This window comes from Eretmochelys imbricata, chromosome 17 (genome assembly GCF_965152235.1).
Source record: "Eretmochelys imbricata isolate rEreImb1 chromosome 17, rEreImb1.hap1, whole genome shotgun sequence".
Taxonomy (NCBI): Eukaryota; Metazoa; Chordata; order Testudines; family Cheloniidae; genus Eretmochelys; species Eretmochelys imbricata.
In genome coordinates, this window is record NC_135588.1 from 4,451,160 (window position 1) to 4,466,283 (window position 15,124).

At 45.1% G+C, this 15,124-nt stretch overlaps 3 protein-coding genes across 4 annotated transcripts in view; 2 read left to right on the forward strand and 1 right to left on the reverse strand.

Annotated features, from left to right (window-relative positions):
• Positions 1–4,244, forward strand: part of VPS53 (VPS53 subunit of GARP complex) — a 100,207-nt gene extending 95,963 nt beyond the window's left edge. Inside the window, exon 23 of the transcript XR_013348236.1 lies at positions 4,195–4,244. The gene's annotated coding sequence lies outside the window, so the exon portion shown is untranslated. The remainder of the gene's footprint in view (positions 1–4,194) is intronic.
• Positions 1,779–6,750, forward strand: RFLNB (refilin B). Of its 2 annotated transcripts, none has more exons than XM_077836405.1 (3): positions 1,779–1,971; positions 4,172–4,304; positions 5,910–6,750. In XM_077836405.1, exons 1-3 carry the CDS (start codon positions 1,779–1,781, stop codon positions 6,238–6,240), a joined length of 657 nt encoding a protein of 218 aa, XP_077692531.1. In that variant the 3' UTR covers positions 6,241–6,750. The 2 variants fall into 2 exon arrangements, with proteins under 2 accessions (XP_077692531.1, XP_077692532.1); XM_077836406.1 differs by having other exon boundaries at positions 1,779–1,967; positions 4,195–4,304.
• A 4,169-nt stretch (positions 6,751–10,919) lies between these two features.
• Positions 10,920–14,872, reverse strand: LIAT1 (ligand of ATE1). The gene is made up of 2 exons (XM_077836735.1): positions 14,638–14,872; positions 10,920–11,449 (listed from the first exon to the last, which is right to left on the reverse strand). Exons 1-2 carry the CDS (start codon positions 14,870–14,872, stop codon positions 10,920–10,922), a joined length of 765 nt encoding a protein of 254 aa, XP_077692861.1.
• Positions 14,873–15,124: the final 252 nt, after the last annotated feature.

The following is a 15,124-nucleotide window of genomic DNA, read 5'->3' on the forward strand; positions in this document are numbered from 1 at the left end:
AGCGCGGTTTCATGTTCCATGTGGCTGCGTTTTTCATGTTTCTTCTGTGGTCGCTGAGATTTTTCTCCAGGGTGAATATAAACCGTTTAAAGCTGGAAGGAGGGTCTAGGGCAGCAGCCTGTCTTCAGACCACCTCTGGAGTACAGTACACACGTGCCCTAGCTAGGTACCAAGCCTCTGTTTTATGATCTGCCTTTATGAGTTTAAAAAATGCAGTGACACCAAAGATAAATAATCCCTCAGCAGTTATATTTCACACTTGCACATGGTTTCAGTAAATAGGCTGCTCCCCTGGAGTCACAAGATCTGAAATATATAGCCAAATGAGTGCTCGGCTGTTTGCGTTAATAACTAAACCTACTTCCAAGCTGATAAAATCAGGGGAGTGACTTTGTACAGGGACAACGCGGAAGAGTGTCACTCCCGGCTTCAAAACTGTGACTCAGCCCTCTCTTGGGGTGTGCAGGATGTACAGTCATACACTGTGGGACTGGACAGGGGTGAATTTGAGTTAAATGAGGGGATGTGAAGATGTTTACACCATAAATTATGCAGGTTGCATTTGGCCCAATTTGAAACCGTTGGAGGCAGGGAGTGCTGGCTGCTGGAATGTGACTACAGTGAAGTAGGGGCCACTAGCCCTTTAGGTCCCCAGTAGGCCAGTGTAGGAAAATCCATTTGTTTCCTCCTCTGAGGGAGACCGCAGGCAGATAAATAACGTCCTGGATTAACAGTACCTTTGTTCAGGCAGGCAGAAGGGTTAGTGTCAAGCTCTGGAAGGACGGGCAAGGCTGTGACCCTGATGGCTGCCTGGCTTGTGTAGACAGGAACAGCACTAGATCTTACTCGTCTTCATAACAAAAGCCAGGACAGACTCATGGAGTGGTACTGATGGGCAGCTGCATCAGCACAGGATCTCCACTTCCACTATTGTACGGATTTGCTGTCTCTCTCAGCTCAGCCGTCTAGAAGTACTGACCCAGTGACTGGTGGGTGGAGATGCTCTGGGTGAAATTCTGGCTCCGTTGAAGTCACTGGGAGCTTTGCCATTGACTTCGGTGGGGCCAGTGTTTCACCCCTTATTCCTAAAGTCCAGTCAAGCAGAATTCCTTGCAAATTTAATAACATATAACAATCTGAGAGTCACAGACCAGAGTGGTGTCTTAGCTCAGCTGGAGTGGGACAGAGGCGAGCTGGGTGCTACAGAGCAGTACGCGTGAGTCTCGACCACTGGTCTGCTGGGTAACCTAGGGCAAGTGACTCTGCCGTCCGTGCCTTTGTTTCCCTACCTGTGAAAGGGTGGTAATGCCAATTCCCTGCTGTTGTGAGGCTTAAAGTAAGTTTGTGACCTGCTCTGAGAACCTTACCCGCAAGGCGCTAGAGAAGGGAGAGCGCTGTTTAGCCCATAATAGGGCCCCATCAATAACTGGCATTTTTGTCTCCATGTGCTGCACCGGAGCCACGTAAAGCAGAGGCGAAGCAGGCTCTCGCTGTAGGACCGAAACAACCAGAACCTCAGGGCTGGGTGAGAACCCCCCTGCCCCAGTGCTGGCGTGTCTGGAGGCTGCATGCGGCGCCTGGGGATTTCAGAGGGGCAGGGTCCCCCGCCCCTTCCCAGGCTGGTGCCCCGGCCCCGGGCGGCCCTCTCCTTACAGCGGGACGGGGCGGAGGGGTGGGACTCCCGGGCCCCGCCCGCTCCAATCCCCGCGCCCGGGGGCGGGCCCTGCTGCCCAGGAGCCGGCGGCCCGGGAGCGTGGCCAGTGCTGCCGGGCCGGGCCATGGTGGGGACGCTGGCGCTGCCCGAGGGGCCCGAGCCGCTGGACAGGAAGCGGCGCGGCGAGCGGGTGCTGGACAGCCCCGACTCCGGCCTGCCGCCCAGCCCCAGCCACTGGCTGCTGGCCGCCGGCCCCGAGCGCGCTGCGGCCCCCGGGCTGCCCGAGCCGGACGCCGCGGGCCAGGCGCCGCCGGTGAGTATTGCACGGTCCGGGGCAGTGCCGCTCGGGGCGCTGGGCGTGCACTGAGTTGGGGGTGCATGCCCGGGGCTGCCAGGGGGCGCATGGGTACGTGCACGGGGCAGGGACCCGGGGCTGCCAGGGGGCGCATGGCTGCGTGCACAGGGCAGCGGGACTCGGGGCTGCCCGGGCAGGCATCTTTGGTGGGGGGCGCCGAGGGGCGCCGGGGCCTATCGGTGCATGCCCGGGGTTGTGCTGGGGGTGCTAGGTTCGGGCTGTGGAAGTTTCCCTTCCGGATGATCGTGCATCCCCAGCAGGGCTCGTCCCTGCTTCACCCTTCGCAGTGGCTGCACCTCCCGGTGTGACCGAACGTGGGTGAGGGCAGCACAAAAAGTGGCTGGCTCTGGGGATCCCTGTGCGCACCCCTTCCCCCCTCCGCCTGTCCCCTCTCCGCAAAGATGCGGGTCCTACCTGCGGAGCGATGCGATTCTTTGGCTCTCCTGCTCGGCAGAGTAGACAGAATCACAGCCGAGCTCACAAATCCTCGTGTCTCGTCTGCTTGTGGTGTGCAGAGATGCCCTTGGCCAGTTCTCTCCCCTCTGGCTGGCGGCGCAGCAGCTGCTGGAAAGCGTGATCCCTTTGCTGACAAGTCAGCGCCTCTCCGCGGAACGGTTTGCGCATCTTTTGGTAACGTCTCCCTAAGCCAGAGGGCAGGGGGCAGGTGTCTGCCATGAATAAATTGTAAAGGAAAGGCTGGGTTGTTTAGCTGGCTGTAGATTGTTTTTATTTAGATTTTCGTCTCAAATCACACAAGACGGCATCCATCCAAGCCCTGAGCATACATTTAAAAACCCAGTCGCATCAGCGTTACAGTTAGAACTGGTACAGATTTTCACCTGGAAGAATGCACCTGGACAAGAGAGAGGTCGAAAACAACTGACCTGACTTCCCTTCCCCTTCACTCAGAACTGCTGCTGCTTTACTGTTTAATTTATCTGTGCAGGGGCTGTACCCACAAAGTGCCCAGCACACTCTTGCCATGATGGAAGTACAGACATCAGTAACAGTGGCTGGTGGCGGAACTGTAGAATCATGAAACTGAGTTATTCATTTACAAAACCTCCCAGCTTTCTGCCTGTGACAGGAATTCCATACGGCCTGTCACTCTTGCACTCAGACTGTCTGGAGTTGTTTTCCACCAGGCCTTTTTAAAGGTCTGTCACACGCTCGGGTCTTGCTGGAGTGAAAGCCGCAAAGTGGCATCAGCAGGATAGTGCCCTTAGAATACCAGCCTGGGCTCTGGGGGCTGAATTCTGGGGGCTGATTTTTTTTCAGAGGTGCTGAGTACCCGCATCTCACTAATTTCCCTTGGAGTTTGGGGTGCTCAGTACCTCTGAAAATCAGGCCTTTTATTGTAGATAACGGATACCTCACTGGCTTACCTAGATCAAAGATGTATTTGTTAAGATGGGAAAAGGGAGAACAGCTTAGACATGCCAAAGATCAAACAATAAGATTCTCGTAACGTCCAGGGGTCTTAAAGGAGCATTTCCAAAGCTGTATTAAAGAAAAGCAGAATTCGCCTGCTTGGAGGTGCTGTGCTCGCCTCAGCATGTGACCGTGCTCCTCCTTCCCAGCTGGGGGGCCTTGGCAGAAGGGAAAGCGTCTCACAGTTCATATGGTCCCATAAGGGACCAGACGTGCGACTTCTTCATTTCATTCCTGAGAAACCCCAAGCTAGAAAGAGTTCCCTCTTTCTTGAAGTGCAAGTACATACTGGATGCAGCTGAGTTTGGGAAATAGGAAGCTGGGAAGGCTCTTCGGAAGTTCATGCAATTTAATAACCCATGAAGGTTTCTGTTGCAATTTATGTACAGAATTGATGGATGAATCCAGTGCTGAGAGGTTTCATACACACTTTTCAAAATATTAATGATAAAAAATCCCAAACATAAATCCCCGAAGCAGTGACACCATACTATCCATGGAGGATGTACTGACTCCAGCCCCTCATGGTGGGGAAGGACCTTCTCTGTATGAATGCCCCAGAAGTACCAGGCAAACCTATTGTGTAAATCCGTTGGTCTCCATGGAAGTCCATGGAACTGTCAGTCATTTACAGATATGTCTGTTTTGGGTAATGTTAACCTTGTCCTTGACTTAGGGGGTGACTAAATAAACATCCCCTCTTGGGATTGTACCGAATTGCTATATTAAAGGCGCTCTCTTTGCACTTTTGCAGAATGCTGTGTTCTCCCCCAACCCTCTGCTCTCCAGCTGCCCTGCGAGGTTATGCCCTTTATCCTTTGGCGAAGGAGTTGAGTTTGACCCTCTGCCACCAAAGGAAATAAGGTAAATACAGTGTTATAATCAGTTAGTGTTTAAACTTCGCCTTCCCAGGGGCATAGGAAGCAGTAAAGGTTTAACAGAGGTACTGTGCAAAGGAGCAATAGCATTTATCAATTTGTGCCCGAGATTCAAGCTCAGTTCCACCCAGCCAGTACATTCCTCCACTTCTGCCTTCAACCAGCCCTTTGCAAAGGAATGTTCTGTTTCCTTTAACCACCTCCTAGAAGAATTTTCAAGGGAAGGCTTCCCGTGTCTCTTTATTATGCTTCTTAGTTCATTGTACAGCTGCTAAATCTTGGGTTCTGTTTAATCACTTGAAAGGTAATCAGGAGCAAAGATCTTCAAAGGGAGTAGCTTTCTAAAGGGTTGTTTTATTAGCAGAAAGGAATTCCACTTTCTTAAGCTGATGGTTTTATAGCAGAAGGTTCTAACTTATCAGCAAGAGGTAATCCTGTGAACTGGAGGGAAAAACTAATATTTTGAGATATGGAATTTTCTTAATACACTGCCTTAGTTCATAGCATGTGAATTGTTCCTTTGGACATAATTTTGCAGTAAAAAGGAACAAAGTTTCCCTTTCTATAGGCATAAGTAGAACAATTGTATCGCTCAAACAGCATGCTGATAGATAGAGGATTTAAAAAATTTTCACTAGTGTTGACAAAGGACCCAATCCTGAGGTTGGAATTGATGCTTGGTACCATGCAGGATCAGGCCTGGTGTGTAGCAGAGGGGGAAAATCTTTTTCGGTACACACAGGCTTCAAGTCCCATCTCATATGACAAACCCAGACATTCCTGATATTAATTTTCACATCAGAAATGCTCAATACACTAATTGTATTATTTTCTGCCAGTCGAGTCCATGGTGGGTTTTCTCATGGAAACAAGTGGGTATAATTGCATTTGCCTTGGCTGATGACCCCAAGGATGGGGAAGGATAAAGAACTCCCACAAGACCCGTGATGGATAAGAATACAGAAAACAGCATCTGCTTCCATGGAAGCTCCAAGGGGTCGACAATTATGAAAATCAGGCCACAGGGAGTCTAAATATGGATTTAGGTGCCTGGCTGTGCTGCCAGAGTCTGAAAATGGTTGTCTAGGCCCCACCAGGCTAAGAAGATGATTACACTGATGGCATTTCTGGAAATTCCAATAGAAAAGGAGATCCTGCCTAGAGATTGTGCTTGGACAAACAATGAAAACGCCAGGCGTGCTACAAACAGAAGGTGGTTTTCCTCTTCCCCTAAATGGAAAGAGATATCAATGGGAGGATGTGTATATTTTAAATAAAAAAAGCCTTTGGACTAGGAATCCTAGTGTTTATCCGGCACTTTTCATCCATGGATCTCAAAGCACATGACAAAGGAGATCAGGATTGTCAGCCCCATTTTACAGATGAGGAAACTGAGGCCCGGAGAGAGGAAGTGGCTAGCCTGAGGTCATATTGCAGAGCTGGGAATGGAACCCATCGAGTTCTAGTTCAGTGCCCTAGCTAGGAGATCACCCTGCCTCCTGTAGTGTCTTTGGCTAGCTACATCTCCCAGTGAGCACTGGCTGCTGGAGCAAAGTGAGATTCACACTAGGGTCTCTCTTCTGTGTTTCAGGTACACCTCCTCAGTGAAGTATGACTCAGACAAGCACTTCATCGATGATGTCTATATGCCGGTGGGGTTAGGCGTTTCTTCATGCAGCCAAACGGTCGTCTGCATCCCTGATTGCACCTGGCGCAGTTACAAAGTCGAGGTCCACTTTGAGCCTCGGAACAAGCCTCTGCGTTTCACCAGCACCACCATTGTCTACCCAAAACACACCAAAACTGTGTACACCACCACTCTGGATTACAACTGCAGGAAGTCCATGCGGCGGTTCTTGTCCAGCATAGAGCTGGAGTCTGCAGAATACCCTGGGAACGATTACCTCCTGGATGGCTGCTGACTGACATCTGCCTCTCTTGCTATGATCCATCCTAGTCCCTTTCTACTGTACTGTACTAACTCTCCACTAGCTAAAGTGGGTAAAAAAAAACCCTAATTGCCCAGTCACTCTAAGGGAAACTTACCTGTCGCTACCTCTGTCCTAGCTCATAAATTCAAAATGGCCTGCATTTAATTTTCTATGGGAATTTAGCTTTTCGAGATATCAGTTTATCCTCCTTTAGAGCTGCTGATTTCCTTCCCTGCTCCCACATTGCAGTATTCAGGTGAAAATAAGGGAAATGTTTCCAAAGAGGAAAAGTTAATTGCTCTTTCACAGATAAGGGAGAGTCTGGGACAGTGGAAAAATGTAAGATTCTTCATGCTGATGTGTAAAACCAATGACAATTCTCTTGCTGCAGAAAATTTAGCAGATAATTCAGCGACTTGTAAACAGAGAGCCATAATTCATGTCAGCTTTGGTCACAGGACCTTGATAAAGCAGAAAGTGCTGACATCCTTTGGCATAGGCTAGCTGATGGGAAATCCAGAATTTTATATTTAAACAGATGTTTTTTAATCTCATTCATGCCTGTTTTTAAAGATGTTCCTTTAAGGCGGGGGGGGGGGGAGGAGGTTTGATTAGAACAAGAGTTAAATTGCATTTGGGTAGGCATAGAAGGAACTGGGTTATCTTTCTTCAGGCTCCCCTAATCTTACAGAAGATCTTGTATACTTTTCAGTTAGTTAACCCAGCCTCAAACTTGTGCAACTATTTGTCAGTGCAGCAGATACTAGAATTTGCAGGCACTGTACTGTAACTTGTGAAGACTATTACGCAGAAAATTATCTCTGAGGGGTAATTAATTTTGGAAATCCAAGTGTAGACATCCGCTAGTTTCAAACCACTAGTATCTGGTATGTGCTAATGCTGGCACTGTTTCTCACTCAAGGGGAGCTGCAACAGTGGAAAAATGTTAGGAAATCCACAGGGTGGAAGTCATAAGGTGGAAGCAGAAACCTGGGAATCCAGCAGCATCACCTAGGGGTATGTGGGAGTGACTTGCCAAGGAAGGCATTGCAACAAAGGGAATGCAAAACTGTCAACTGGCTAGATCCACAGCTATGTATGTGCTTTCCCTGTTGGACTTCACAAAGATCATTATTCTGTCTAAGTTTTCGATCTGATGGTGTTGATGATTCCACTGGGGCAAGGGAGGTCTTCGATACCCGGAGCTTCCTGAGTAGCCCTGCAGTAACAAATCAGAGTGCATTTCAACTGGAGATCACTGGGGGTTGGGGAGTGGGCAGGAGAGAGGTGGTGAGAATAATCACTTCAGAATAACCTGCACCTTAACATTGTCTTTGTCTATCATGCACTTTGACCAACCAGAACGTGTGGCTTTCTAAATCTCCAGAATTGTTGTTTCTTTGTTGAAAGAGAGGAGAGCAGCATGGAAAGTGGGTGCTTTTGAAGATGTGGCTTATACTCTTTGTTGGTGTAGTACCGGTATTGTGGATGTTCCATAGAAGCTGGCTCTTGTCTTTTTTTATATATATCTCCCCAAACTCACATGGGACAAAATTCATCCCCTGTAGAGCAACAGCCCAAGACCACCTCTCAAAAGGGGACTTATGCAGGGCATAGGGACAAGGGAAAATGTCTCAGTGGAGAGCGAGGAATGTAGAATGTGTCCTAGCTGGAGATTATTATTGGGGCTGCAGTAAAATAGATCCGGCAGGTGTTACAAATGGCCTGTGTAGAGGTATATTCTGCAATGTGGTACTAGTGTGAGCTGAAATGATTCAAGAGACTGAAAGTGTAATGGAAGAGGGAATTTGTTGGGTTTTTTTGTACCTGTTTATTCCCTTGAATCAGTAGTTTCTTTGTTTCCAGCCCACAAACCCAGATGTGCTAAAACATTTCCAAGGGAGACTTGGAATGCTGAGTTTAAATAGCCATCCCCATAAGAGACTATGGGTCCTGGAATTCTGACAAGACCTTTGACCCCACTGAAACTATTGGAACTGCCTGGGATGTGAATCAGGGCCAGAACTACCAACATGAGTAGCATAGCGTAGTACCAATGCATTGAATCTAGTCTGTACTATTTAAGAAATGCTCATTACATTCCCACTAAGACCATTCCTTAACGTTTGCCAGAAGTGCACTTACGACAGGGCATAAGCCACCCTCTGTTTGTAGGGGTTTCAAACATAACTTCTCTGTTGGACAGGTTATTCCATTATTGCTAGTTTGTACTTTCCTCCTGCCACTGTAGGAGACACGATACTGCACTAGAATGGATGCCTGGTTTACTCCACTATCACTTTTCCCCTGAGTTCATTACAAGATTTTGGAGAGAAGTTTTATTTTAAAATTGTAACCATGACCTGTTCCAAGTTAAATTAGAAATAACTCTTACACTATGGTCTAGGACACAACACATGCTTTAAAAACACAGATTTATTGATGTTCCTCTTTAAAAAGATGGTAACTGATAGAAGATGCTTTTTAAAAAATTCAGGTTACTATATTGCAACACCTTGGTTCTCACTGTGCAAGATCCAATATGTTCTGCTCTCTGTGACATGATTCCTCCCCCAAAAAAAGTTTCAATTTGCTTCTTCTCATTTAACTAGTAATAAATTATATGAAAACCATAATTGTAGGGAAGTCTCTTTTTAATTCAAGCCTTATTGGTGGTTGTTTGGTCTTGAATGCAAACTAGAGTCACAAATGGCTGGTTCATCTCTACTGCGTTAACTCTGGCTGGCTGGGAGTTATTACTGAAATTAGTGGGTAAGTACTATGTGGAAGAGTTGGATATCATTTATTACATGATTCACTGAGAACTAAAGACTTAATATATTCAACTGATCTTAGATCTTCTGTTTCTTTTATCAGACTTGATTGTTGCTAAATTCTCTAATAAGCCATATCAAGTATAAAATTCCCTATAAAAATATAATACAAATGCTATGGCTTCATGAGTTTAGTAAGACACTTGAAGAAGTGCTTTTAAGACCATTGGAAATCCTCTCCACGGCATGTATTTCACATCTGGTACCATTTTATTCCTAATGAGCTAGTTCTGGTTTCTGATATGTATTTTGGCACATACTGCAAACAAAGCAGTTGTTGTTTTCAAATGAACTGAGTATTTAAACAGACAAAACTCTCTTTTGATTGTGGATTTAAAAGTGGGGGGGAGAGTTCAGGTGCTCAGATGCCACAGTGATGGGCACGGTATATAAAAAGTTACTAGAATTTATTATATATTAAAAATTTTTTTTTTGATTTGTGACAAGCTGTTCTTGTCAGAGAACTTATGTGTCTGGATGCCTACTGTCTTGTTAAATGCTTCTGAATTTCCAGGCTTATGGATTTTATTTTTAATATCAATAGAAGGGTAGGAATTGATGCAACAAAATACCAATTCTTTAATTCCTAATAGAGTTTTTTGTTTACTTTTTTTGCTGCTCATTTGTCCACCCCTTTGCAAAAGCACTTGGTTTTCAAATAATGACGTTGGAATCTAGTCTTGAAACAGAATATATTTATAAAGAACCAACCTGCCATTGCAAAAGTGCCAGTGGCATGCAGCCAATTAAAGGCAATAGGATTAGAAGATCATTCAGTGATAAAATATTACAGAAAACAGAGGAGTCCTATGCATATAAGACAATAGTTGTTAGAAAAGACCAATGCATACAAACAGGGTTTAAGAAGTGTTTTAAAATCAAAGGAACATATTTCTGAGCAGGTGGAGGGAAGTTACAAGAACTTCTTGTCTCTCTCCTTTCAGATGCTTGGTCTTTTTTTCCCCAGAACATCTCCTTTTGTCTGCCCTTGGCTATTTTAAAATATTCTAATATTGTAAAAGTATTCTGAGGGAGTTTGTATGAAAGACGTGTGTGATGAAAAGCAAGGGCATCTGAGAGGCTGATGGATTGGGCAGGGAAGCCTATTAAGTGAAAGACTAATTTTTTTTTTAGTTCATTTTTGTCACCGATGCACGTTGCTGCAGCAATCACGATACTGACAAGGACAATCCTGTCACTTGAGAAAAGGGCACTTTTCAATTTAGTACACTTTGTTTCTGATTTAAATCTCCAAGTTCACGGAACAATACAATACGTTTTTGTAACAGAAGAAAGTAGTATTGTCTAGCAGTTAGAGAGCAAACCAGGCACTGAGACCTGGATTTTAATCCTGATTCTGCACTGTATGTGACCTTAGGTAAGCCTATCTGCATGTCGCTTACCCTCTACGCACAGTATCAAATCACTTAGCTACTTACTGCCTCAGTTTCCCCATCTGCAACATGGGCTAACACCTGCCCACTTCACTGAGGTACTGTGAGGCTTAATGCATTCATGTTTGAAAAGCAATGAGATAATCCAGTAGGACACTACTATTTATGAATAACATATAAGCAGTAAGTGGGTACTTGAGGGCAGAGTAGTAGGATGTAGAGAACCTTTAATAAAACCATCAAAATAATTGTTTTATTGTCCACTTTCTATGTAGTGTTTTATAAAAGGTCTGGCAGAAGTAAACAGAATACCCTGTTAGTATGGGGAATTAATCCCACTAACAACGTGGCCGTGAACAAAGGTATATACAAAGTTTAAAAGTAATGGTTTTGTTGCCATTACTGTTTTAAATACAGATATAAAATAGAGAACAATACTGGTTTACACAACTTCCTGAGAAATATTTGGTAATGCTGCTGGTTGCAGTTCAGACACTTTTGTAGCTAGCTCAGCATTCATGACCTCTTCATCTTTATTTTCCTGAAAATAAGGACTGGAGCGATCCTTTTGACATGCCGTCTGACCACTATTTGTGTATGGATCTTTGTTTTGAAGTAATGGGAAATGCTTGAGAGTCAGACGTGGCTCTGCGGGTAGCTGTTGCTGGACATATAACCTATAGCGTTTCCTTCTGTTCAGTTTATAGATACGCAGTCTTTCTTCCTCAGCAGCAGGATCTTCAAGAATCCCATCCCATCGAAGGCTCTCATTGATCTGATCAGAAATGTCCTGCTCTGTTTGGGTAGAGCCTGAAGTAGTGGAAGCTGATAATAAAAGCTTATTAATTTCTGCATCAATGTGAATCCCCATTACAGCACCTTGTGCTGGGTCACGATCGTTCCTGAGGCTTAGTATTTCAAGTAACTGAGCAGAGAGGGTCTGATGCTTCTTGCTTTTGCTGTGATGTTTATCTGTTGCAATGATAAATATTATTAGCAGAGAGCTTATATGGCATCACTGTCACCTCTGGCTTTACTGTTCACATGGTAATGAGAAAGTTACAGATAAAAAAATCATTAAACATAGCACAGACTCACTGTCAAGAAACCAGATTTGTTAACAAAATATCTATCACATAAAAGCTCATTGTTGAGGGGAAATATGTATTTAGCTCAATGACTGATGCCATTTATAGAACAACTGTACTCATATAAATGTACTTAGGAATACGTACTCATAACACTTTGATACAAGCATCATGTCCATTGGACCAGTATGACTATTGCGCTTTTGTAAAGTAGTTGTGTGCACTTTAGTGTTGTGTTTTTTCCAATGTGAATGTTAAACATTTGAGTTAAAAGAATGGCAGAAATTGAAATGAGAAATTCTGGCCATTATTTGAACACCACCTCAGGCTTTTAATGCTCTGCCAACCAGGGAAATGAGATGGTCCCTGTGCCAAAAAGTTTACAGTCCTAAACGAGAGAAAGTTTTCATAAATCCTCCCTCAAAAAATCAGATTGAGAGTTTGTTACCTGCTACAACTAGGATTAATTTCAGTTTTAATTTGTCTCTCCAGTTAAAGAGCTAGTGAAATGATACCACTGAGAAAAATTTCTCTTGCAATCTGTGCTGGAGCTATTTTTTAAAGTCTTGCTCCATTTAGGTCTCAGCTTCCACCAATGGTTATACTAACTAACTTTTGTCATTGTAATAAATTAATCCTGCTCCCTTCTAAAGTTTAACTTCACAAAACAGTCAGATTTTTTTTAAATCCCTGATGTTTTAATAGTGTGAGTAATGTTATTTTAATAAGATGCCTGACATAATTTTAACAGGCGTTCTACAATTGTACTGAACTGAATAGTTCTGTTTCTTTACATGATTGAAGAAAACCTCCCCAGTTAAGAAGTTTTGAAATTAACCCCCACTCTGTTGCTGTACCAGCAAGCCAAATACTGTTTGTTAGAGGTCAGATAGATTTTGACTTGCATCAATTAAATGTTGAACATTCAACCAACTGCAGTTCAGCTCTGTGAAAGAAAATCTAAAATATATCCAGCTATCTCAAATCTTGCTACAGTTTTGTGAAACTACCTGCTCTCAGACAGATGTCCTATGCCTCCTACAGTCCACATGAGGGAGCTACATGTACTTCCAATAAACCAAAAAGAAAAGGAGTACTCGTGGCACCTTAGAGACTAACAAATTGATTTGAGCTCAAATAAATTTGTTAGTCTCTAAGGTGCCACAAGTACTCCTTTTCTTTTTGCAAATACAGACTAACACGGCTGCTACTCTGAAACCTTCCAATAAACCATTTGTTTAAAAAAACAGAAGGAAAGGCTACAGCAAGAAGTACTAACAGGCTATAATTCTAGGTGGAGGTTCTAAAATGCACAAGATTCCTTCTCATCAAAAGCCCAGATTTATTTCCTGGGATCTACAGTAGCCAATCTCTTCTTTTTTTCCTATGATTGCACTGTAGTGAAAAAGGATGTCTAATTATCCCAGTATAATAGTAGTTTTCTACACTATGAACAGGTACGTAAATAGGGCCAATCTCAGCTCAAGACTGTGTGAGCTTCTATATTTATAGCTACCCATTCCAAAAAGTATGCACCAAAAGTGGTGTTATCTGGACCGATGATCTGCTGGGTCACTCCAATCCTCGACTCTGGGAGCCAGCGTTACCCTACTCTGCTGTGAGAACCCCCACTCCTGGGCTGTTCACGGACAGCCTCTGGCACATAAACTGCTTGGATTGTGCAACTGAATGACACTAGCCAATATCTCTGGTCCCAGACACAACTCTAGGAATCTCCGTCTTGCAGTGTCCAGTTATGCCTGCTGGACTCTGCAAACTTATATGAGTTCATCAATTTAACAAAGAAATTGATATGTACCAGGCTTGTTATCCCAAGGGGAGTTTCTGACTTGCTTCAAACCAAACGCACTCTTTCAGGTAGAATAAACAAACACATTTATTAACTACAAAGAGAGATTTTCAGTGATTATAAGTTAAAGTACAAGAAGTCAGATTTGGTCAAATGAAATAAAAGCAGAATGCATTCTAAGCAGATCTTAACACTTTCAGTGCCCTTACAAACTTAGATGTTTCTCAGCACAGGCTGGCTGGTTGCTCTTCAGCCAGGCTTTCCACTTTGATCAGTGCTTCAGCGCTTGGTGGTGATGTTTGTAGATGGAGGAGGAAGAGCATGGCAAACGTCTCCCTTTTATCATGTTCTTTCTTCCCTCTTGGCTTTGCCCCCTCCCTTCAGGATCAGGTGAGCATTACCTCATCGTAGTCCCAAACTGACCAAGGGAAGCGGGGTTACGCACTCAAGAGTCCAACAGGTCCTTTGTTGTTTCCTAGGCCAGTGTCCTTTGTTCCTGTGAGGCTAGGCTGGATTTGTCCCTTACATGCCATGATGAGGTGTGAACTGCCTCTCTGTTCCTGGAGAGTTTTGCCTGGGCTTGTTTTAAGCCATGAGGACACATTTTCAGCCTCATAACTATATATATGAAATTACAACCTATAACATTACTATAACAACAATGCTCAGTACATCATAAGCCTTCCGAAGACACCCGACATGACAAACTTTGCGTTGGATACTACACAATCATATTATAAGGATGAACATGGGGGTGTAGGGTGTTTCCCCAAGATTCAGAGCCTCACACCCTCCAACATACACACACGGGTATAGCAGGCAATCTGTACGTATGCTGGCTGATCAGTAAGCACAGTCAGTAACTATACCCATAACCTCTAAAGGTGATAATGCACTTCCCTCACAAACAGCAGGGACAGCAAAGTGGAGACAGACTCGATTCTCCACTACCTTACCCTTTGTGTGGTCATGTGCACCGGGCAAAGAGGGCATAAATCTACCATTCTCATTTGGTAGCATGTTCCGTTCACTGTGCTGGTGTAAGTGATGGTCCAAGGCACTGGAGCACTGGGCCCACTGGAGCTAGCAATATGTTATGCAAAAGCCAACCTGGCCGTAGCCAGAAGCAGTGTGGCCTTTGAGAAGTGACAGCTGCTTTCCACCATGCACACCTGCATCCCATCCACTTCTTGCAGGCTGTGCCCCCATCCCTCAGGTGCTGTGCCCACTGGCACCCATTGCTATAACACAGCTTTGCTAACCTGTCTCCTCAGAGGTGGAGGGGCTGCTGCCATGCCCGCTGCTCCTGGAGTTACTGTCATCCTGGTCTGCTTTCTTTTTCTTCTTCTTTGGCTTCTTCTTGCCTGTGGTCTGTGGTGGGGATGAGGACAGCATAGGGCTTAGGAACCCCTTAGCCAGCTTCTTGCTGCTGGCCTTGCCTCTCTTCTTGCCAGGCAGCAATTTCTGCACCCCTTTGCATCCTTGGCTCTTCTGCATGGGGCACACCCTGGCTGTCACACCAAGCTACTGCTGAGCCTGCAAATAGGGGGAAAGACTTGTTGAAGGGCCTTTCGGTGCCCCCTTCATCTGCTGCACAGTCCACCATCTTCCTAGCAGAGGGCCCACACAACCCCCCTCAGCCTCCCCCCCCCCGGCACCTAGTCCACTCCGTTCATCTCCCACCGCATCACCCTTCCCCCAAGTCTGTCCTCCTGCATCTTACTCTCCAGAGCCCCCAGGACCTGATGC